The sequence below is a fragment of the Pogona vitticeps genome, chromosome 2, assembly GCF_051106095.1.
Source record: "Pogona vitticeps strain Pit_001003342236 chromosome 2, PviZW2.1, whole genome shotgun sequence".
NCBI classification, from domain to species: domain Eukaryota; kingdom Metazoa; phylum Chordata; class Lepidosauria; order Squamata; family Agamidae; genus Pogona; species Pogona vitticeps.
This window is the reverse complement of record NC_135784.1, coordinates 175,470,452-175,493,771: the sequence shown is the minus strand read 5'-3', so window position 1 is coordinate 175,493,771 and position 23,320 is coordinate 175,470,452. Positions and strand designations below refer to the sequence as shown.

The window sequence follows — 23,320 nt, the reverse complement described above, 5'->3', positions numbered from 1 at the left end:
GAAGTACAATAGAAGCACCGAGATTATGACATAGTGGGTTGCAGTCTGCATTTTAATTTGACAGGTTTATAGCTGACCAAATCACATCCAGTGCTAAAGCAATTTAAAGGAGGTACAAGCATCTGTATTTGACGGAATTAATCAAGTTTAGCTGATAAATTATTCAGAGGCCAGAATTCTGATGGCAATTCATACATTCATAGCTTCATTTGATAACTCAAAGCAGTGAACTGCTGCTAACTATCAGGGTGCCTGCCCTGTTATTAGGCACCCGCCTACTGCACAATCTAGCACACACCTAGTAATGCAATGCTAATTGCAGCAATTCCCCGGAGTTGCTATGCAATTGAATTTAGATATGTGTAAATCTCCAACAGGATTCTGGCTATAACCTCAAAAATATATAATAGAGTATGCTGTCTCACTTCCTTACGGAAGCTGCTTTTCTTCATTATATTTATATACCAATCAATGTTTTTTTTTAAAAAAAATCCTACTAGTTATGGTCACCATCACACAACTCCGTGCACAACAACAAATGCTGACACGAACTGCTTGACTTGGGACAATTCACCAGATTTTTTCCGACTGTCTCATCCTGGCATAACCCCCCCCCCCCAAAAAAAAAACCAATTATGGCTCATTTAATAAAATCTCAAAGCAGTTTACATTAATGTGATAATCTCTCTTGCGACAATTCATTTTCTCCAAGGAAATGTTATGTAAAACTAGAAAAGCTTGCATCCCACAACCACTGGGTCACTCGAATAAGTACTCTCGTCACGACCAGTTCAATGTGTCAGTTTCACTTCTTGAGTAAAGCTACCTTAGGCATCATTGCCACCGAAGGGGAAGGGACTCCAGGGGTGAAACAAAGTACAACTACTTAGATACAGTATACCAAATAACGTGATGGTGTTCTAAAGAAAAACTGAGGCATCTCTTTTCTTCGATTGGGTAATCCCAAACTTCCCTCTAAATCCCTCTGGAGGCAGTCATGCTCCCACACACTATCCACCACCCTCCCTGCCTTGTTAAGTCAGATTCATCCAGCAAGAAGCACCCCACCCTCGCACGGCTGGCTCTGGATGTGAAACCACAGACGGCATCTGTCACGCCCCTTTGGCAGTCAGGACAGGAAAAGCAGGGGCGGGTGGGCGGGCGAGGGGAAAGCAGGGTGATATTTAAACACCAGCCCGATGAGCTGGGAGCTGCAGGCTGAAGTGGCAGAAGACGCCTAGAGAACAGCAGAGAGCAAGGTAAGGAAAGCCAGTTCATCTTGACTCTTCTTTCCAGACAAACTGAATCCCACCTGGGACCCTGCTTCCTTCTTGCCTTGTCTTGTGAGGGACCCATCCCTTGCCTCCTCTCCGCCTTTTAAAATTTCAGCCTGATTTGTCCACTTGAATTCTTGAAGAGCTTGCTCCTTCTCTCTTTATTCAACCTTCTTTCACGCACTGTCACAAACATGTCTCGTGTTTGAAATGCTGGTTTGTCAGGGCTTTTTAAGCCTCATCCATCACCTTTCTGGTCTGTTTTAGAAGAGGTAGCCGTGTTAAGCCTGTGCTAGCATGTCAGGCAAAAACAAACGAATAAAAACACCCCTCCCCCATAAAAAAGAAAGAAGAGAAAGAAAAGAAAAAGATGTTGTGACACCTTAAAGACTAACTGCTATATTTTAAAGTGAGCTTTCATAGACAAGTCTACTACTTCTTGTTGTTTACCCCTCTCTCTCTCTCTCTCTAATCCTACTAAGGCTTCCTACTTTCCACTCAAGTCTTAGATGGGGGAAGGGAGGCTCCAGATGAATGGAAAGAAAAAAAGCCACTCCATAGATTGAATTGCTTCCAAGGTGGAGATCCCATGGTCCTCTCCGCTGCTCCAATTTATTTCTCTCCTCATCCAATCCTTTTTTTAAAAATCTGGCCCTGCCTCCCAAACCGGCAGACCCAGGACAGAGGCAGCTTTGTTCATCAGGGAATGGAGAATTCCCTTTTCCTCTGGCTCTCTGCTGCCGAAAATAAAGCCACAAAGTGCTCTCTCAATCCTGCTCACCTTCCTTGGGACTCTCTAGCAGCTGATGCTCCCTTTCCTCTTCCTGCAGCTCCCTCTATGACTGATGCTCCCTTCTGAAATAACACTCGTATCTCTGCCCTACAGATCACTTCAGAGTTGCTTTTCATCTCCTCTTCTCTGCCCAAGAAAAAAGCAAAAATGGATTCAGCTAAACTCTGCGGATTCCTGACTGCCAGCTTCCTCCTGGTCACTTTGCTGGGGGACCCTACAGAAGCCTGCTCCTGCGCTCCCAGGCACCCCCAGTCTGCATACTGCTACTCTGACGTTGGTGAGTCTCTAGACCATGATACAGCCCTTGAGTTTTTCTACCTGCTGTTTCTTCACCCTCTCCCTTTAGGCACTGCTGCAAGGATGAAATCCTATGTTCCTTCAAGTCTGTGTTATTTCCTTCCTCACCCCAGTCTGTAACTTGCCGCCTGGGCAACTAAACACAGAAGATCTAATGCGATTCTAAGGGGGGGAAAACCCCTCTTTAATGTGTTTCAGGCACATGTGAGAGAACAAAGGAGCTGAGCTAGATCCAGTGGGTACAGATTACAGGAAAAGAGATGTTTGACCAGAGTTTAGAAAATTACTCGTTATAACACTTGAAAAAAATAATTTGTTTTTGTTACTGGTTACATTGTTCAAAAAGGGACTTGTTGCATTGCTTGTTACAACTGCATGCTACTTTTACATTACTTTGGCAGGGGGTGCTCTTAGAATTAGAGTAGTAGAGAACCTGAAAATTCCTGTTATATCATCCTTAAGACTCCTATAAGGCTAACTGAAAGTAATTAGGATTAAACTCATTTTGTGAAGGATGAAAACATCTGTCAGTATTCATTACAGTCCTGCATCTAAGTTCTGATGTCAAATAAAGTTCAAGCTGCATCTGCATCGCAGGGCTGCAGAAGCAGCAGGTTCTCTTCCCTAGTAGGTGGCTGGGCTACAAAAAGCTTGAGACGCCCCTGCCCTATGACTCTAGGACAGGAGTGGCCATCATGTTGTTGTTGTTGTTGTTGTTGTTGTCGTCGTCTTCTTCTTCTTCTTCTTCTTCTTCTTCTTCTTCTTCTTCTTCTTCTTCTTCTTCTTCTTCTTCTTCTTCTTCTTCTTCTTCCTCTTCTTCACAAAATGCCAAAACAAGCAGCACGATCTACTACCAACTACAGTGGGGCAGTTTCCAACATTTTCCTGTCTTATCTCCTGCTTTGGGGGGCCACGTTCCTTTAACTAATATCATTACCAAACACTGAGGAGTCTTTATTTTAGTTAAAGCTTTCAATTTTTTTAACCTGAAGTGGCTTAGTTAAGTAAGGAAATCTTCATATAGACTAAGGGGTGTGATCAGATGGATGTTTATCTTACTGTTTGGTCCACTGTGGGGACAGGTTGGTTTGCTTCTTTTTCAAGCAGTCACATGACATAATTGCTGGAGTGAACCATGCTGTCGCACAGCATACTTATCCACGCTTTTCTGGGTAAGATCCAAGAGGGACTTAAACTTTTTTGGTGCTGGTAGGATCACTCCATTTTGCTTTGCTTCCAGCACATGTGATTGCTGGCACTACACCAAAGCAAGCTTGGGACTGTATTCATCAGTGGATTTGGCTGCAGGCAGGTTCTCAATTGGACCTTTAAGACAAGTCAAAGAAAAGGTGGGGGGGGGAGAAGGAGACTGTTGTTGCTCCCTCCTGTCTCCACCACACACACACACATTTCCAAGAGGAAGTTTTCAATTAAAAATTCCCAGTGGAAGGAGTTGGACCAAATAGGGCCACTTGAATTCCAGTATGCCCTTTGGATGCAAGGTTCACACCAAATGGCATTAATCAATGCTGCAAGTTAAGGGAAGGAAGCCCAAATTTAAAGTACAATGAAGGTTGTAAGCAATGTCCAACAATGAAATAAGTTAAAATAAGACATTAAAAAAACATTAAAAAGCAATGGATAAGCTAAGAAAACTGCTCTGCTGTTTCTTGGCAATGAACTCCACTGCCAATTTTGGGTAGCTCTGTCCTTTCAGTTATCTGGCGGAAAGTGTGGCTACAAGGCTGACAGGCAAATTGGAATTTAGCCTTTCACCCAGCTAAGTTCACCCACCTCTGCTTTAGGATAAAGCTTGGCAATATGCAAAGTGTGGGCTTCTGGTCTGAGGTATTTCACTATCATCCAGGCCACCAAAATCAAGGACACTTCCTTCCCATCACTTTAGGAAGGGAAAATATAATAGGATCATAGCTCTGAACGGCTCCAGTTAAGGAGGCAAGCTACAGGAGAAATATCCCCGACACAGAGCCACTCACGAGAGGCCACCACCTTCTGAAGGAGTCTGCTACACAGCTGAAGAGATTTTAATGTCAGAAAGATCCTCTGAACATTTAGTCAAGAACTGCTTTCTTGTAATTTGAATCCACTGCTTTGGGCCCTGCCATCTGGAAACTGTGGAAAAATAAGCTCTCCCCATTTCCCATGCGTCAGCCTTTCAAATATTTAAAGATAGCAATCACATCGCCACTGAATCTTTCCTTCTCCAGACTAAACATACCCCTCAAAATCCAGTCTCCAGATTCTATGAGAACTGGCACCCTTCAGCAACTGCAGCAGTGTTGCAAAACCAAGTGACCACTGTCAGGCTCTGACTGCATGAATGCAGCCTGCTATAATCAGGAGTGGTTGCAGCATCTAATACAATTCCACCGACTTTGGAAACTGCCTGGCATTGCTTTAGTAGAGGAGACAATTGGCCCAGACAGAGAAACAAACTACAGTACAGTGGACCCTTGACTTACAGACTTTTTGAGTTACAGACTTCTCTGGCCACAAAATTTAGGTTTGACTTGCAGACTGAGATTTGACTTACAGACCAGAAAAAAACCAAAATGGAACAAAAACGGCCTGTTACGGGATTAATCGGTTTTCAATGCACTGTAGGTCAATGGAGACTTGATTTACAGACTTTTTGACTTGAGAACCGCCTTCCAATACGGATTAAGTTCTCAAGTCAAGACCCCACTGTAGTAGGAAACCTTTGTGGTGTTACTCTGGTGTGTACATCCTTTTTGACTTCCTTATCAACAAAACATGTGTGCTTTGGCTCAATTATTTAACAGGTATTGCTGCAACTTCTTGTCAAACATTTAGATTTCAAAGGAGTAGAAAGAGTTCTTATAAGTGCTTTATTCTGGAACAGCTGCCAAGTGTGACTGTTCACAGCCACCCGCCAGCTAAATGTGCCTACCACAACTGTAAACTGCCAACTTTTTTTTTTTTTGGTTGAAGTGCTCCTAAATCTTCATCAACTATCTTTTTTGCATAATTCCAAGCCAAAAATGTATGCATAATTTTAGACCGAATGGCAAGCTTTCTTTGCTACATTTCAGTACATTAGGCAGCCTAGCTAAGAAAGAAAGAAAGAAAGAAAGAAAGAAAGAAAGAAAGAAAGAAAGAAAGAAAGAAAGAAAGAAAGAAAGAAAGAAAGAAAGAAAGAAAGAAAGAACTTGGCAGTCCACATGGAAGCTTGCATATGTATCATGGTATGCTGAGGTTTTATCCTCTCTGGCTATTTGTGGGGGTGTTTACATCCCTATGGTCATAAATATTCCCTTAAACTGCTTTAACATCATTTTAGTGCAAAACATACAATTAAATATCACTAGTGCTAGCTTCTTCCATGTGGGACACATTTCTATTCACATATTGATAGGGTTTGATGTGTATGTATCTATAACCTAGCTATATTTCCAAAACGTTGCAATATAAAGACTGAAATCCTGTTGCTTAGCATAGTAGGTCACACTAGAGTAGGCCCATTGAATCAGTAGGGATTTGGTGAGTGAACTCCTCTTTAAGTTCCATTCATTCAAATGGTCCTACTCTAGCTGGGACTTCAGCTTGATAAGTCACAACTAGAGTAGGCCTATTTGAATGAATGGAAATTAAAGAGGAGCTGACTCATCAAATTTCCACTGATTCAATGAGCCTTCTCTGGTGTGACTTACTACAGTAAAGAACAGGATTTCAGTCAACAAGTTACAAAATCTGGTACTGAAAACTCAGCTCCTATCACTGTAACAAGATCAGGCCAGCAGGTATACTTAATTTGCACATCTGATTCGGATTGGCAAAATTTGCCAGAGTTTCCTCCACTCCTGCTCCTGATTTGCTGTATATGCCAACTTTTTGTCCTATTATTATTTCTTGTCCAAAATTTCAAATTCTTAAATGTTTGCTGCTTCTTTCACTGTCTGACAAAGAACTGAGATTTATATATTATTGGGGTTGGCTCAAGAGGGAACAGGTGAGAAAGGGGTGGGTTCAGTGTGGGAGTGAGAAAGTCCCATAATGACTACTTGAAATGCCTGTTAGATCCTCTGTAAGTTTTTAATAGGACATCTCTATATCTTAGTACTTTTTTCTCCCAATGATGAAGTCTTGAAAGTATATCTTTTTATTTTAAGTCACATCCTAGGCATCTGGATTTTGAGACTCTATTGGGTTATATGTTAGATATCTGAGGTTAATATATCAGTCATGATAATAAGCACTTTAAGATGAAGAACTCCTAGCACAAGAAAGCTGAAAGCTATGTTCAGTGAGTCTACCTTTCTTGTCCTAATAAGCCTCCTGTATTAAGAAAAAAAGGTGCAAGGAATGGTGGGAAAGTAAAGAATGTATGGACATCCGCCCACACATTCAAGCAATTTCCCATGAATAAGGCAGGGCAATGATGAGAATAAAGCTTCATTCAGAAGAACCCAGCAATGAGAATCATAGAAACACAGGAACCTACTGACAGTGTATTCTGGAAGTTGTACTATCAAAAAATAATGGTTCTAAACTCTGGATATGAGTACCAAAATCGTCTTTGATTGTGGCCACACAACACAGTTCTGCTAATGCCACACACTGATATATAACAGTGTACAAAGGGTGGCAGCGGCACTTGCCAAAAATGACTCTGATTTTGTCTTTCTTGCTCTTATAATGATTTCTCATCCATCTATTTCATATCTTTTGTTCTGTGTATCTCCAAAGTGTTTACATTACAGTCCAGGGATAATTCCTGTGACACTCATTATTTTATTTTTCACATGTTTTCACAATTACACCTTTATTGCCACTGGGGGGAGCACCACCTCTAGATACAGCATTTGGAATCACCTCTAGCAAAGCCCCACACTAAAAACACGGGAAGTCCATATGAGCACAATTCTTCTCAACACTTCCATCCTTCACCAGTCCTTTAAAGTAGAAAAGGAAAAGACCTCTAAGGTACCTAATTCCTAGAGGTCCTAAAAAGAGAAGCATGAAAACACATCTCCCCATTTCTCTTTTCCTCTAATTTTGTATCTTCTAATCCGCTCTCATAAATGGAAATATGTCATTTGTTCTCTTTGCCCTTTGCTACTGCATCCTCTGTAACTGGAAGAGCACGTACACAGTGCACCCACACTTCACTAATTTCACTTGTGGTGGGAGGTTGAAATGAAAGTTGTTGCTTGCAGTGTTGGATCTGTGATGGGCAATTCAAACACGCAAATCACCACTTATTGAACTCACAGATATGAACCAACCCCTTGACTAGACTAGATGGGGAGAAATCAGAGTGGGGCTGCCATTTACCATCCAGTTAACAACAGGACATTTGTAACGCCTCTGTGTACATCTTCATTGTGTGAATCTTTGTGGGTTGTCTATGTCAAGAACTGCCAGACTTCGTGACATAAGGTCACATCCCACTCACTATATTCTGCAGTCAGACCAGGAATGGTACCTACAGTCAGAGGAATCTCCATTGATCACGCACACACAATGTAATATACCTGGGTTAGAATACCTAGGATGGCATCCAGCCTTCAGTAGGAAGTGAACAGTAAGTGAAACATAATGTCACAGATGCATGGTGGAAGCAACAGAGCTTTTAAGAAAATAACTCTCTGACTTGCAACCTCTTCTTTGCAGTGATCAGGGGCAAATTTGTGGCCCTCAGCAAGGAGCGCGTGAACATCTCTGCCGGAGAGCCTGTGTGGTGGATGCGCCATGAGATCAAAACCACCAAGGTAGGTGCCTCCTCCTATTCAGACAGACTGGGAAACCCACCTAGAGCACTGTCTGAAGGTGCTGCTGCTGAAAATGGTAGCGAGAGGGAAGAAATGGCATGAACTCAATTGCTGAAACTAGTTCTCTTGCAAAAAAAGGATGGCTTACGAGTTTGAACACACAAGGTTGCAAGAGTTATGAATAGCTTGTAAAGGTTCATGTTAACAGCTACATGTAAACATTAATTTGAAATTAATTCATTAGCGTTAACAATGTTGAGTAAAGAATGTAATGTAAGACTCTTTTGTTGCATCAGCAACACATCGGTAACATATTTCTAAATTAAAAAAAACAATCAAAATGAGTAAATATGGTAATCTCCAAACAAATACCCACTGAAAATAACAAATGAAAGCCACATGAAACGTTAATTCCTCATCAAACTATTAACAGTGTTAATGTTTTTAAAAAATAACAACTTTTAATACCATAGTTAAAGTTGTAATAAATTTTTAGGCCACAAATAAATTTTCAACTAATTAATTCTGTGCTTTCCAAAAATGTCTTCCAAAAAACGACTGTACCTATTGCATTCTACCTGCAGCTCCAGAACTTTGCATTCTTCCTTAGTCATTTAATTTCTACCTTTGTTATGTTTATTCCTATCCCATCACCACTCTACTTTCTTGATTCGGAGTATACCGAAGTGTGTGTCGTTTCCAGCTGATTGATTTCATATCAAGCCTGGCACTGTCATTCTTTTTTTAAAAAAAACTGTGCAAAGCAGAGGCTGACAAGTGAATATTTGTTCAGAGAAATCATATTAAAACTGAGAAGTGAACTTAGGAACAGAGACACGGTGATGCACCAAAGGACTTCTGCTACAACTGGCCAAAAACTCATCATCACGGCAAGAGCCGCTGGCCCTCTCCTGTCGCTACGGTAGCGCCCTGGTCTCTCAATGACATTCCATCTGCCTTCTTCTCCCTGTAGGTGTACAAGGGTCCTGAACACATGCAAGATGTCCGCTTCCTCCACACCCCTGCCATGGAAAGCCTGTGTGGATATGAACACAAGTCCTCTCTCAAGGGAGAAGAGTATGTCATTGCAGGTGAGGAGCAGCTCCTTAGGCCAGGGATGCTCGAAGCATTCAAAGCCATGTACATTTTCCAACCTCATCCTTGAGTTAGAAGAAGAGAGATCCTCCCTCAAATCCTAGCTAGGGATGGGAAAGAATTTTGTTGGATTCAGGCGAGGAACCAGGAGAAGTGGGAAGGGGGAACCCAGCGGATGCCCCTGTAAGCCAGGCCGGCCGCCGCAGGAGTCAAGAGGCAACCAGAGGTTGAAGGGTGAAGGGGAGAAATGGTGGTGGAGAAGGAAAAGGCCACTGCCACCATAGCAACGTCACCCACTCCTCACCTCTGCCACACAATGCCACCACTGTCACCTCAGGGAGAAGTCACAGATTGAAGGAAGGATGAAAAGGGCAACAGTTTCCTTCCTGAGGGAAAACTCCGCCCCCCCCCCCCCCCAGTAAAACCCAATTTTAACCCAGTCTTGTTACCTCCACCTCCTGGAACCCATTAAGGCCCTGTCAGGCGCAGGGCGGGTGGGAGTATCTTTAACAAACATGCCGCCATGAATTTTGAAGCTGGTTGCTCAGGTGCAAGTACAACGATCACATTAAATATTAGGTTAGAATGATCTTCTGAAAAATCTATGTTGAATGTGTTTTCCTTACCACCATTTTAAAAAAACTGTTTTTATGCAAAGGAGGGGTGGGTGTTGCAGGCTACTGAGTGATTATAAAAGGGGGCCCCCGACTCGTAAAAGGTTGGGAAACATTGCTCTATATTCACTGTTGCATATTTCCCTCCGTTTTTCTTTTTAAAAGGGATGCTGGATGGCGATCGCGTCATGATCACGGCTTGCTCTTTCATCCAACCGTGGGCACAGCTAACTCCTGCACAGAAACGAGGCCTGAGTTCAGACTACAACAAGGGCTGCAACTGCACGGTGAGTGGGCTGGCAGCTGGGAGGCCCTGCGTCCCAGCAGCAGCAGCAGGAGATTTAAGAAATCAGGTGCTTGCAAGAGACCTGCAGGAGTGCAGGAGTGCCAAAGAAGAGTCCTACGTATTCATAGCAAGAGGGATGTTTTCACGTTGTCATACAACTGTCTGAAAACAGTCACTAAAATGTAACTTCTTATCAACCCCCTTGGTTTGTCCTTCTTGTACTGACTCAGTAACTCAGCCCTATTTTAGCGATATATACAGAAACCCAAGCAGCTGAGCTGGTGGAAGAAAGACAGACATCTCCAATTGTCTTCTGTGGGCTTAAATGGTTTCCTTACCATTTGTGGAGGGAGGAAACCCATCCTTCAGCGTCATCTATCCAAGAACCTACTTGCTAAACAAGAAACAAAGTCCCCTCTTCTTGGTGGGCATGGAAACACAGACTAAACTCTTCAAAGGCTAGTTCTAAAAAAAAAAAAAACACCACTGCAAACAAACAGCCTTTGTCAGCCTTATTTACAAGGCTGTAGCAATTACCGTGTACAACACACAAAAGAAGAGGTGAAACAAGTCAATGGAACCAGCCATGCACAGAATTCGTTTCCATGCAATCTGTGTCACTACGCTGGTGGTAGAGACAGTAAACGACACGCCGTTGCAAAATGGAAATCTATTTCTTATAATTGCGCCCAATAAAATGAGTGCCGGAGATGTCAGCCTTTATTTTTAACATGAGGCATGTTTAAGTGGAGCAAGAACTAAAGGGCCATTTCTGTACTCCCATTTATCAGAGTATCTCTTTTTAAAATTATTTTAACAAAAACATACAAACGAAGTCAGAGCCTTGCCTAAGGTGTGGGATCAGACAATTTAGGCACATCTCTGATCAAAACCTGTGTGACTCTTTATAACAAAAAGCTCTTTGCTTTTGTCTTAACCTGTTTGAAGAGAAATAGCTGATAGCACTGACAAGGGAGATTGTGGGTACGACACAGAAAATGTCTGTAGTGCCAGACTGATCCTTCCTTTAGCTGCTGACTGCTTATGCCATTTAGAGAAGCCAAAGCATCAACAGACGTGAGAAAGGAGATGTCCGGCATACAGCACCAAGACAGACATCTGCTCTTCAGCTTTCACTTCTCATCCTTCTAAAATTGTTTCTTTGACAGATCGTGCCTTGCACTTCCCTGCCATGTTCCGTTAACTCTGACAATCAGTGCCTGTGGACGGACGGGATCATGTCCAGAATATGGGATGACTTCCAGGCCAAACGCTTGGCCTGCCTGCCCCGGTCTGACAACGCTGGGCTCTGCACTTGGCAATCCCTGAGCAGTCAAGGGCCGGGGTCCCTTCGCCGGACACAGTGACATTCTTCATGGACTCTGATGGAGCTGGTGCTCCTCCCCCGTGAACAGCCCTCCCCCCCCCCATTTTCCCATGTCGTCTGTTTCTAAATAAACATAAATTCCAAAACATTCACTGGTTCTTGATTGTGAAAAGGTTCTGTGCCCTTTCTAAGGACACAACAGCGATGGCCTCTAAAGAAGAAGGCCACCATTCCATTCCAGAATGCAGAAAATTCAAGCTTCTGTTAAGAGCAAGCTCTAGACCTTTTTTCTGGAGAAGAGAGAACAGTGCAGAATTTTCTACAAAAGGCTCAGAACAAGGGGGATGCTTAGAATGGCTTTGTAGTAGCCTGCAGCCAACATGACTACAGTTGTAGCCTACCGTTGTAGCCAGCAGCCATCTTTGTTCAGATAAAAAGCTCCTAAGTCCTGGTCCTTCCCCCTAGAGGTTGACTTGGGAGCAATGAGAACATTGCTCAGAAACTATCTGCATCATTGAATCTGATCCCACCTCAGACATGGGAGTTGTGTTCCATGTGACTTCACATAAGGAAAATGTGAAACAATAATTAATAACAGCCAGTTGCTAAACATGTACAGACAGGCTTTCCCTTCTCACAACCAGTAACTACAGATTCCTTCTCCCTCTCCCTCCCACACACACATGGAGATGAAGGGCAAGCTCTACCCACTACTCCACACCACTAGCACAGCTTCAGATGAAAACACACTGGTTCCGCAGGAACACATTTTCTTCCTAGCTTTTACAAAACATCACAAGAGAGGTTCTAAACCATAAGTTCTTCTTTGTTTATTTGAGGCTGAATCATTTCAGGAGCATTATTGTGCCTTTCAGTATCTCCACCAAAGCCTAAGATGGTTCCCTGTCCTCAGGATCTGTTTCAGACAGTAATCATTGGTCACGTGTGACCTTCAGGCTTTTTAAAGGGGACTCTCCATGAGATCATTTTAATTAGAATAGAAAGAACCTTCCCAGACAGAAACAGCGGTGATAAAACTAACCTTGGACTCTGAAGGAAAAAACAAACAAACAATTTCCTGCAGAATGCACCTGAACTCAGAGAACTGAGCGGGCTGATTGCTTGTTTCATTTTGGTTTTACTGGACCTAAGAATGATACAAGGCAGGGTGTAAAGATAGTTTAAAATAAAACCTTCCTGCCTGCAGCTCACAAGCATACAGAAGATGGGAGACAGGGAGAGATGAGGAATAAAAACAGGAAGCGACATAAGGATGGGAGCATTGCTACAAGAGCATGCTTCAGTGCTTGCCAGATGATGAGATCAAATTAAGTTCTAGGGGATGCTAAGGCAGAAAGTCCAACAGCAAAAACCACCAGGACATTTTAGAAACTCTCCATGGTAGAAAGGAAGGGAGAGAGCACTGCAAGAACACAAGCAAGAAGTGGGGTAAAGTCAGCCAGTGGTATAGATCAGAATGGGCAATTTCAGTTCCCCTGTTCACTCCAGTGACCACAGGAGACCTTCCCAGCAAACTGGAAACTCACAATAGCTTTTAAAATGGCTTTCTCTAGAACAGTGGTTCTTAACCTTTGTTACTCGGATGCTTTTGAAGTGCAACTCCCAGAAACCCCAGTCAGGACAGCTGGTGGTGAAGGCTTCTGGGAGTTGCAGTCCAAAACTCCTGAGTAACCCAAGGTTAAGAACCAGTGCTCTAGAACAAGAGCTGCAAGCCATTTGCTGTAGAGCAAAGAATGCCCCATAGAGGTACAATTCTTCCCCCTTTTTGGGGGGATGTGATGGGGAGAACAGGAGCTTTTAGAATGGTGTTCTGGGCTGCCTGAGACCCACAGGGTGTGTGGCACATACCCACTCTCTAAATACTCAAACAGCTTAAAACAGTCCATGTTCCAGGATGGGACTAGAAAACATTCCACACCCAAACAACAACTTAAGGATTAGGATTTTAAAAAATGAATCCAGGTTTCCACTTTAGTTCTCTGAAAAGCACGGCACAGAAGTTTGTAGTTGCATCAAGTCATAAATGCCACCCTAACAAGAGGCTTCAAAGCATCTTATCGCGATACCATCCCAAACAGATTGGATCTCATCTGATTTTGGAAGCTTAGTGAGATCCAAGTAGGTTAGAACTTGGATGGGGGAACCAACAGGGAATACCAGGGATCTGTAGCTAAAGGAAAGAATCCTGCCTGGAACTCTAGCGAGCCAGTGCTACCAATCAGGGCTGCCAATATGGAACTTGATGAAACAACAGCCTGACTCAACGTTAGGCAGCTTCCTAGGTTTTAGTCAAAGTAATACGTCTAAGACTGGAGGGAGGGGAAAGTTGTGTTTTTATTGCTTTTTTAAAAAATTGTGTTCACAATTGTGTTCACAGTTTGTGTCTTTTAAATAGCATTGTCAATTACGCATGGGACTTTCATATTTTTTGGATACAGCCCAAATATTTGCAAAAAAAACAAAATTCCTCAGTCAGAATTCTGGGAGTTTCAGCCAAATAAATAAATAAATCAGTCTTCTCAGATGTTTCACTTACCACTGAGGAATAAAGGCTCTGTTGGGATCTTTAGGGAGATGGAGGAAGTGGCTTGGTAGAGCTAAGCTCTCTGGGAGCTGCAAGGCACGAAGGGCCCTGTTAATCTCCCTACCCATGAGACTCCATACAGGTTGCCGCTCAGGAATCTACTAGGCACCTAATGACTTGCAGCTCCCACAAAGCTTAGTTCTGTCCAGATACCTTCCCCATCTGTGTGAAGATGCATCATGTTACCGACGGAGCCGTTGCTCCTCAGCTGCAAGCAATTCAGAACTCCTAGGAGGACTTTGAATATTTTTTGAGAACTCCCAGAATCCTAGCTGAGAGTATTCCTGTGCACTTCAGGGGTCTGCAGCCCGAAAAATATAGAAGCCCAATGCCTATTGTCAACAAAGGAACTCACTGAGGTACCTTATCCTAGAACAACTTGGCCTAGACAAAATCTTTGCCCAAGATTTTGCACGAATATGCACGAATATAAGTTCTTGCTTGTTTGCACCAGATAAAACCACTGGGAGGATGCCCTTACCTTTTTTTTTACCTTGTTTACACAGCAAAATATATTCAGCCAGCCTTCATATGCTGCGATGAAGTATATGGATGGACCAGCCTTATCTTAAGTATCCATAGGAGGCTGTCCTTGTGGCCCTGCTGGATCAGCAGATCAGAATTATCTGCCAGCTGCTCTCCCCTTTCCAGATCCAGCCCCGACCGCAGCCCACATCCTTCCAGTCATGGTCAACATGAACCACAGGTTGGAAACGCCTAAGTCCAAACTGAGATGTGGCTGCCTGCAGCAATAACTTTGTCATGCTTGTGGACGTGCCAGCTAAGGCGAGATAGGATGTGACTTATTTGGACTCTAAAAGCAGCAGGATCGCAATCATTCCGGATCATTTAATCCACAGTTTGAGACATGCAGCGTGCACTAACTCACAAGTCTCCCACAGTCAGAGGTCACATCCCACAGCCCTGCCATTAACACCTCTGATCAGTGAAGAACACCAGACATAGCAGACAGCAGAAAACGGAGAGGGATGATAAGAAGGAAGTTCCCAGCCTTCCACCCTTCAGCCCAACTTACCATCTCCTTATGATTGGGATAGAAGGTCTGGTCAATGAGGGGGAAATCTTCCGGCCCAAGTTTGCGATGCAGGCGAACCATCTGGGCAAACTGTGGGAAGAAGTAAAGTGAGAGAAAAAAGGAAGATGCATATAAATCCATTCTCACTGGCTTTCCCGCTACTTTTTTTGATGGCCCCATTTCTTCTCTACTAACCATAACCCCACAACCCCTTCCCTGCCTGAATATGCCACTGAAGACAAGACCTTCACCTAACACAAAATGTGGCAAATACATGGATTCATCCGGCTACATTAGATGTCTATTATCAGCTCCTGGGTTTAATTCTCAGTGGTGACCCTAATCTTCCAAGCCACTGTACCTCAGAGCGTGCCCTCCCCCTCAGAGATGCTCTGTCCGCATTCTGGTCAAGTTTATTTATTTATTTATTTTAAATATATATTTTTTATCCTGCCTTTTTCCTTTAAAAGGGTCCAGTTCATTTTCTGGACTTCAGTTCCCAAAATTCTTCAGCCAGCAGCTAGGTCAGTAGTTATGCCAGCTGGGGTGAGGTTGGTGGGTCTTACACCTGTAATCCAGAAAAGTAGCTTTTCCAGACCCTTGAGCACTTCCCAATCCTCAGAGAAGTTCTGCACCATTTTCCAAATACTCGTGAAGCATGTGGACTTGAGCCTTTACCACTTGTGCCACAGAGCAGCCCAAAGCTTTTAAACATTGTTTTTAAAAATAAAAAAACCCTCCAGCTTCCTTGATAGCAGGGGGATTTGTAAAGCAAATAAGTAATATTTCCAAGTTCTTGGGCAGCCTTCCCATGGAATCATACTGAGATTAAGACAATTGGTGGTGATTTTCAGTCATTAAAGGCTTCCTCCACCCTAGTTGCAAGGCTCCCAAAGGCCTCCCCAGGTCAAAAGAGTTCAGGACAGAGCCTCAGAAGCAAGGGAAGTGGAAATAGGAAACTTCTAGTGAGTGATAAAAAGCATAATGCTGATGACATCATCCGCTTGCATGGGCATAACTTTATGCATGAGAAATTTGACCAATATGCTTTTATTGAATTATTTTGCTTTGAATGACAAATTTAAACACCAGTCCGATATCTGACAGCCAACCCTCAAATATTTTGATCGACTGGCCAATAAAACTATCCTGGTTACAAAAACAGTAGGAACCAGACAAATTAGTCCTAAAGATCCAGCTTGCTTCTCCGCACCCTGCACCAAATAAACTGCCTCTTCCAGTCCTATTTTAAAAAAAAAAAAAACCGTCAATATACAAGTCTGCTTCTTCTCCCAGGCATCAGTTTCCACCACTCACCACCCAGGGTTTGTCGCAAAAGTTGTACACCGAGTGCAGGGAGTTGACACTGGGCACTCCTGCGTACTGCAGCCCAATCACGATGCCACGATGGTCTCCTCCACGTGCCATGCTGAAGGCATGCTGGCGGACCAACACAAAGTCGGGCTTCAGGCTCCTAAGAGAAGAAGCAAGATGCTGTCAGCAATTAAGCAACCAGTGGAGAAAAGAGGGATGAGGATGAGTGCTGTGGGTTTTTACTGCTTTCTTGTTTTTCAAAACTGCCTTAAATTGACTTTTTCAACTATTTATATTTTAATATTATGCCATGGCTAATTATTTTTCAGATTTTATTAGTGATTTCATTTATGTCTATTCTTTTATCCTTCTGTGAGCCACCTTGAGTCCCTGCATTGGGAGAAAAGCAGGTTAGATATGAAATTAACAAGGAGCACCACAAAAATTAATCTCCTTCATAGTCACCCACTGAACCGGGTTGCCAGCTCCCATTTTGTCAGACTCACGCAAACTGAACTGGACTCTCCATTTATTCCATAGGGCCTCTCCCTTCCCGGACTCCCATTGAAGGGGAAAAAAAACCTGATGCTCCGTAGAAGCAGGTGAACCTGAATACTAACTAAGCTTCCATAGATAGATAGATAGATAGATAGATAGATAGATAGATAGATAGATAGATAGATAGATAGATAGATAGATAGATAGATAGATAGATAGATAGATAGATAGATAGATAGACAGATAGACAGACAGATAGACAGACAGACAGACAGACAGACAGACAGACAGACAGACAGACAGACAGACAGACAGACAGACAGAAAGAAAGAAAGAAAGAAAGAAAGAAAGAAAGAAAGAAAGAAAGAAAGAAAGAAAGAAAGAAAGAAAGAAAGAAAGAAAGAAAGAAAGAAGAGGGCAAGGTAGCTTTTGAGAACCCAAGCATTGTTCAAAACGCCCATCAAAAGGCCACATTAGACTTCTTTCAAATCAGGCTCCTTTCCTCCCCACCAATACCTGAAAAGCAATGAAATAATCCTTCATTTGAATCTGGTTTTACTCTTCATTAAACTGCAGGGGTGCAGGACTCCCTTGCTCAGAGAAAGGCAATGACTGTATCCTCAGAGACCTCTCTGTTTTCCCGACAATACTCTGAGGAAAATCAGTTTATTCTGCCACCACAGTGCAATCTTTTCAGGAGTGATCTGGGCTCCAGGGTAGGAGGGGGAAGCCTGCAACCCTCCACTCATTCTTGTTGAACTGCACTCCTCACCAGCCTCAGCCGCCACAGCCGACAGTGAGGGGTGATGGGAGCTGCAGTCTGGAGAGCCAGATTTTCCCGACTAATAAGAGCTCTAATGCAACATGGGTGTCAACCAGATACAAGACTATGCTTATTCAATGCTTCCTCCACCATTTCCCTTTCCACCACTCATAGATTACCAGGCCTCAGGGCCATGACAGATCTGTCTTACATAAACAGCACTCGGCACCCTGCGAGTGCTGTTACTTTATGCAACCATTTTAACAATGCTTGCAGATGCCATTTGCTTGCTTAGGGCATAAAGGGTACCTCATCCTGAAAGCTGACATAATAAATACACTTTAAAATTCTTAAATAAGTAATGATACACGGAGGTGCACGGCACACTTTAAACTCTAAGCAAAGCAGAATGCTTCTGTTAAAGAAGAAGAAAAAATCTACTCAGAAGGAATGTTGTCAAATTTTATATTCAGTGTGCTCTGTAAGCTGTGGCTTACTTTGCACATCTCTCTGCTAAGGTTTGTAGCTGAAGAAATCTCATCAAAGGAAGAAAATCCGGTTACTTGTATGAAATGCACATCCGTTTATCATCTAGTTTGTTTGTGAATCTTTGGCTCTTTAAATGTAAAATGTCAGGAGAAAAAGGAATGGGGTATCATTCTGAGTGATCAGCATCTGGTTTGGGCCAACACGCTTTTGTTCCTTCTGCCTTTTGCATTGCAGTCTTGATCCAGATTTGGTCCAAAACAGTGTCTGGAGACATTGGAGAAAAAAGGCTCTTTTGACAGAGAATGGGACGCTTCAATTTACGGAAATTTAGCAAGGTGGGGGGGGGAGGGTTACAATATGGATGGGATGGCTGCAATTGTGGGTCAAAAGATTGAAGCCCTCTAACAAAATCTGAAGAGCCAGAGTAGAGGATAGGCAAAAAGTCTAAGAGGTAGGGTCTACATGCCTTACAGTTTTACCTCACCCATTCCCAGGCTGTGTCAAAGAGAAGCAGAAAATATTACATACAGTCAACCCTCGACTTCTGAACGTCCCTAGTTCGATTTACAAACGGCTCCATTGGCAAAAATTGGCATCGACCTGCGAACGGAGCTCGACTTACGAACGAGGTCGAGGCTCCGTTCGCAAGTCAATACCATTTTTTTGCCAGCGGAGCCGTTTGTAAATGGCTCCCTGCAAAAAGGCAGGAAGTAAGGCCTGGAAATTCGAATTTCCAGCCCTTTCTCCCTGCCTTTTTGCCTTCAGAGCTCTCAAAGGGCTTTCCGCCCGACATCGGAGGAAGCCCTTTGGAAGCTCCAAAGGCTCCCATCGCGGTGGCAGGGACCCCCAGGGAGATTTCCCATGGTGGCGGTCAAGCCCTGGGAGACCTCCCTGGAGGTCCCTGCCACCGCAATCGACACCTTTGGAGGTCTCAAAGGGCTTCCCCCCCCCAACATTGGAGGAAACCGTTTGAGACCTCCGAAGCCAAAAAGGCAAGGAGAAAGGGCAGGAAATTGGAATTTCAAGCCCTTTCCCCCTGCTTTTTTGCCTTTTGAACTGCTAGAACGGATTAATTCCATTCCCATGCATTTCAATGGGAAATGGTACTTCGACTTACGAACTTTTCGATGTACGACCGTCGCTCCAATACGGATTAAGTTTGCAAATCGAGGTACCACTGTATAACAAGAAAGTATCAGCACATTTTATTCAAACCAGACTCATTTGTTTACCAAGTTCTGTTTCTGATTTGTTGCATCTTGTTTTATTTATTATTTTACAAAAATACTTTGTTGCTTTATTTATTTATTTATTTACTTACTTACTTATTTGATTTATATATTACCCCTTTAGTGGAACCAGTACTCTAGGTGGTTTACAAATTAAAACTTAGAACCCCACACAACCCCTTATAAGAATACTGTACTATCAATAGGGTGGTTCACATATATGGATCTAAAATTAATACAAAAAGAAAAAGAAAACACAAGAAAAGAAAAAGAAATTAATATTAACAGCATCTGAAGGATAAGTTACTGAAGACAGCTTTATATAATCCCATTTTCATTGCTTTATCTCTGTTTATCAATGGTTTGTTGTTCTACTAATCAAAGCAAAAAGCAAAGTGTGCTGCTTATATACTGCCCCACAGCGCTTCAAGCAGTCTCTGGGCGGTTTACAAATTAATTATGCAGGCTACACATTGCCCCCCCCCCCCCAAGCAAGCTGCATACTCATTTTACCGACCTCGGAAGGCTAGAAGGCTACCTGGGATTGAACCCCAGGTCGTGAGCACAGTTTTGGCTGCAGTACAGCAGTTTAACCACTGCACCATTTTTTGTGTTTTCGTATTACAAAGAGCTGTGGGATTTTTTTTAAGGGAAGCAAGCACAGAAATCAAAACTATAACTATCACAGCCAACACTCACCTGACTACCTTGACACCATTACGTATGACCTCCATGTCCACAGAGAAATTGCCATTGGCATGAGCCACTAAGTTGAGGTCCCCAAATTCTGCCTAAGAAACACCAATAAGAGAAAGATTTGTAGGGGGAGAATCCAGACTTTACATAAAGCAGCTTGCAGTTACCATGCTAAACTCTGAAAGACTGGGGATCAATGTAGCTTTCCCCCCCCAATCATTTTTAAGAGTCCCCAGAACATCTTTAAAACTGCACCTCTGCAACTAAGTGGGCAAAAATAGTCAATTGGATGAATGACTGGTTCATTAGTTTCCTACAAAAAAATACAGGAACAAACCCCCTCCTCCAATGCATTTAAACCAAGTAAAAGGTTTTCTTTATTTCCCCCCCCCCCTTGCTTCTCAGTTTCAGCAGCACAGCAGGAGGCAGTGCTCAACTGGTCCACTGAGTGAGCGACAACAACGGCCTCCAAAACTGCCCACTTCTTGTTTATGATAGTCTGGAAGCCATCAGGGTATTGCAAACAGAGAAGAAATGTTCCGGTCTGAAAACACAAGTGAAAGACTGTTCCCAGGTGGAAGCGAGTGGTTTTTCTTTTGTTTTCAAAGACAAAGGCTCTTCAATGAGAAAACTAGCAATACAGACAAGCTTCCTTGAGAGTTAACCTGCCCTCCACCAGCATTCTTTCTCTGCAATGTACTGTACATAGATACCCTGGGGGGGGTCTGAGGTCTTTCTCATTTACTCTCATCTCACTATCATACACAATATGTAACAGTCCCCATAAAGCAAAGCAAAGCGTGCTGCCTATATACCAGCCCATAGCACTTCAAGCACTCTCTGGGCGGTTTATAAGTTAATTATGCAGGCTACACATTGCCCCCCCCAGTGAGCTAGGTACTCATTTTACCGACCTCGGAAGGATAGAAGGCTGAGTCAACCTTGAGCCACGACCTGGGATTGTACCCCAGATTGTGAGCACAGTTTTGGCTGCATTACAGCGGTTTAACCACTGCACCATGAGGCCAAAGGAGAGTCAGAAGACACAGATAGCTGTGCTCATCTATATCAATAAGCCTGTTCTAGTAATTTTTACCTCCACAAGGAGCAAGTTTTTTTTACAAAACAAATGGGTCTTAATTACACATTCAGGACAAAGCTACTTCACATTCTCTGCATAATAAGAAGGATCACTCACTACAATATACTGCAGCTGGTAAAATTCATTCTGTTGCCCCCTTCTTCCAGTTACTATGGGGAGGTTTGCAGCTATAGTTAAATTTAGCTGAACAAATGAAGCCTTCATCAGTCATCCACGGCAGTCCACCGGACGGCTAATCTACTTTTGTTACTTGCCAAAGAATACAAACAGCAGGAGAGGCATAAATACATAGCTGGTAGCCTATCTCTGGTTTGACAGGCTCAGTGCCAGATTTATGCACAGTTTACATTTTAGCATCACAGCAGGCTAAATTATGAGGGTATGAACATATTCCTGCATCCATATACATGGATAGACCCTCCCTCTTGTACGAATAACGTTGTATTATACTGGTGGCAAAATGGCTTCTCTGCAATACAACCTGCTTGTTGCTACCTTTCTTCTTTTGCATCCCATAATCTAAGGCACATTTTCAGTTCATGGCACAGGTGTCCTGCATGAACCAGAGACACATTCCAACCACCCAAGAATCCTCCATAAATGAATAAAGTTTCAAGCTGGTATCAAGAACTGATAAATCTCCAAAGCCACAATCCACATCAGACAGATGCACCGTGTAACCTCTGATTCGTTCAACTGCATATATTGCTCATTTTTATTACACAGATTTCTATCGGCTGACTTATAATCACTCATGATGTAGATACGTTTTCTCTGTACTTTATCAAACTGTACGTCTGTGCATGACTGAACTTTTTTTAAAAGACACAAGAATGTGAAAAGGATACTCAGAAGGCAGGCCAACGTGAAAATGGCTGACCTAAGTCATTACCTTTATTTTAGTTTCATTTCCTAATCTTGCTGCAACTCCTGTGTCCAAAATCCCCTTTCTGAGTTAAACAAGGGGTTGTGTCAGCTCCACAACCACAAAAACCACCTCATGAGTTTGCCCTCACCCCAGACACGTTTCAGGGGGAAGCAAAGGAACCAGTGACGGCAATACATGCCATCACTGCAAGGATCAGCCTGAGGTCAGGATTTCCTTCATTTTTTTAAAAAAAAAAAGTCATTTTACTGACACAATCTGCATTGGTAGCATTCCGAATTGGAGTTTCCTCTATGATAAAGATGGACTAGCTGAAGTGACAAGGCCAAGAACGGCAGGATCCTCTCCAAGTCTGTGGGATCAACCTGGCAAAGGGCTCTGCAGCCGCCTTGCTCCTACATCAGGGAAGACGCCGACGGGCTTACTTGAAGCAGGGCTCTGGATCAGCATCAGCTAGTTGAGAGCAGACATTTGCAATTTCCCACAATGCAACAGCTCAGTGCTATTTATGCAGCTCTGTGGGGACTGGAAACTTCCAGAGCCTGTTTTCTAGCCCTGACCAGAGTGACAAAGGAATTCTTCGAAGTGGAAGCTCGGATCGTACCCACATAATTTAGTCTGCTGTTATGCTAAAATGTAAACTGCATCAATCATCCCTGCTACGTAGGGCTCTGGAGATCCTGCAACTGCCTGTACCATCACAGAAACAGCTCACCCCCCACTTTTGTTGACACCCTCTGCACATAATTTGCAGAATCTTAAAAGAATTCTGAAGTCAGGGCATCCAGAAAACTCTTCAGGCCCCTTTTTGGCATTGGCATGTAAGTTCTTCGTTCATCTCGCAGAATCCCTCACAGGTGGACTTACCTGTTCCACTTTGATGTCCATCTCCCCATGAAGTTTCTTCCCCTTAAAATATTTTGCCCTGAGGAGACAAAGAGGAAGAATCAAAAACTGCAGTGCCTTAGAATTACTGTAGTCCCAAAATCAGAAGCCTTCCTCTCAACCCAGCCATCCTTGCACTTGGTGGGGATGTGAGAGATGGCCTCCTTCGTGGCTGCTCCCAGACTTTGGAACTCCCTCCCACAGGAGGCCAGGCTGGTCCCATTTTACTGTCCTTCTGCAAGCAGGCAAAGACCTTTCTTTACAGGTAAGCTTTTTCTGAGTTAATAGTTGCTGAGAGGGCCTTTTAAACGAATTGTCATACCTCACAGCACTGAACGTGGTGTTTTTTTGTTGCTTATATTTTTTAGTATTGTATTC

The 23,320-nt window shown here is 43.2% G+C and overlaps 2 protein-coding genes across 5 annotated transcripts in view; one reads left to right on the top strand and one right to left on the bottom strand.

Annotated features, from left to right (window-relative positions):
* The window catches only part of SYN1 (synapsin I), a 104,521-nt gene that overhangs the window by 50,604 nt on the left and 30,597 nt on the right, over positions 1–23,320 (bottom strand). For all 4 annotated transcript variants that reach the window (XM_072991317.2, XM_020797663.3, XM_078386480.1 and 1 more), the window contains exons 2-5: positions 22,925–22,982; positions 20,073–20,164; positions 16,398–16,554; positions 15,081–15,170 (exon numbers count right to left, since the gene is read on the bottom strand). In XM_072991317.2, coding sequence (XP_072847418.2) covers positions 15,081–15,170; positions 16,398–16,554; positions 20,073–20,164; positions 22,925–22,982 — 397 coding nt within the window. The remainder of the gene's footprint in view (positions 1–15,080; positions 15,171–16,397; positions 16,555–20,072; positions 20,165–22,924; positions 22,983–23,320) is intronic.
* Positions 1,042–11,587, top strand: TIMP1 (TIMP metallopeptidase inhibitor 1). The gene is made up of 6 exons (XM_020797662.3): positions 1,042–1,259; positions 2,161–2,344; positions 8,020–8,117; positions 9,091–9,208; positions 9,992–10,113; positions 11,282–11,587. Exons 2-6 carry the CDS (start codon positions 2,215–2,217, stop codon positions 11,477–11,479), a joined length of 666 nt encoding a protein of 221 aa, XP_020653321.3. The 5' UTR covers positions 1,042–1,259; positions 2,161–2,214; the 3' UTR covers positions 11,480–11,587.

Bases quoted from the DNA above. Each gene is read 5' to 3' on its own strand.
- TIMP1 (XM_020797662.3), top strand. From the start codon at position 2,215: ATGGATTCAGCTAAACTCTGCGGATTCCTGACTGCCAGCTTCCTCCTG. The intron at 8,118-9,090 runs GTAGGTGCCTCC...TTCTCCCTGTAG, and splicing joins ATGAGATCAAAACCACCAAG to GTGTACAAGGGTCCTGAACA. The intron at 9,209-9,991 runs GTGAGGAGCAGC...TCTTTTTAAAAG, and splicing joins AGAAGAGTATGTCATTGCAG to GGATGCTGGATGGCGATCGC.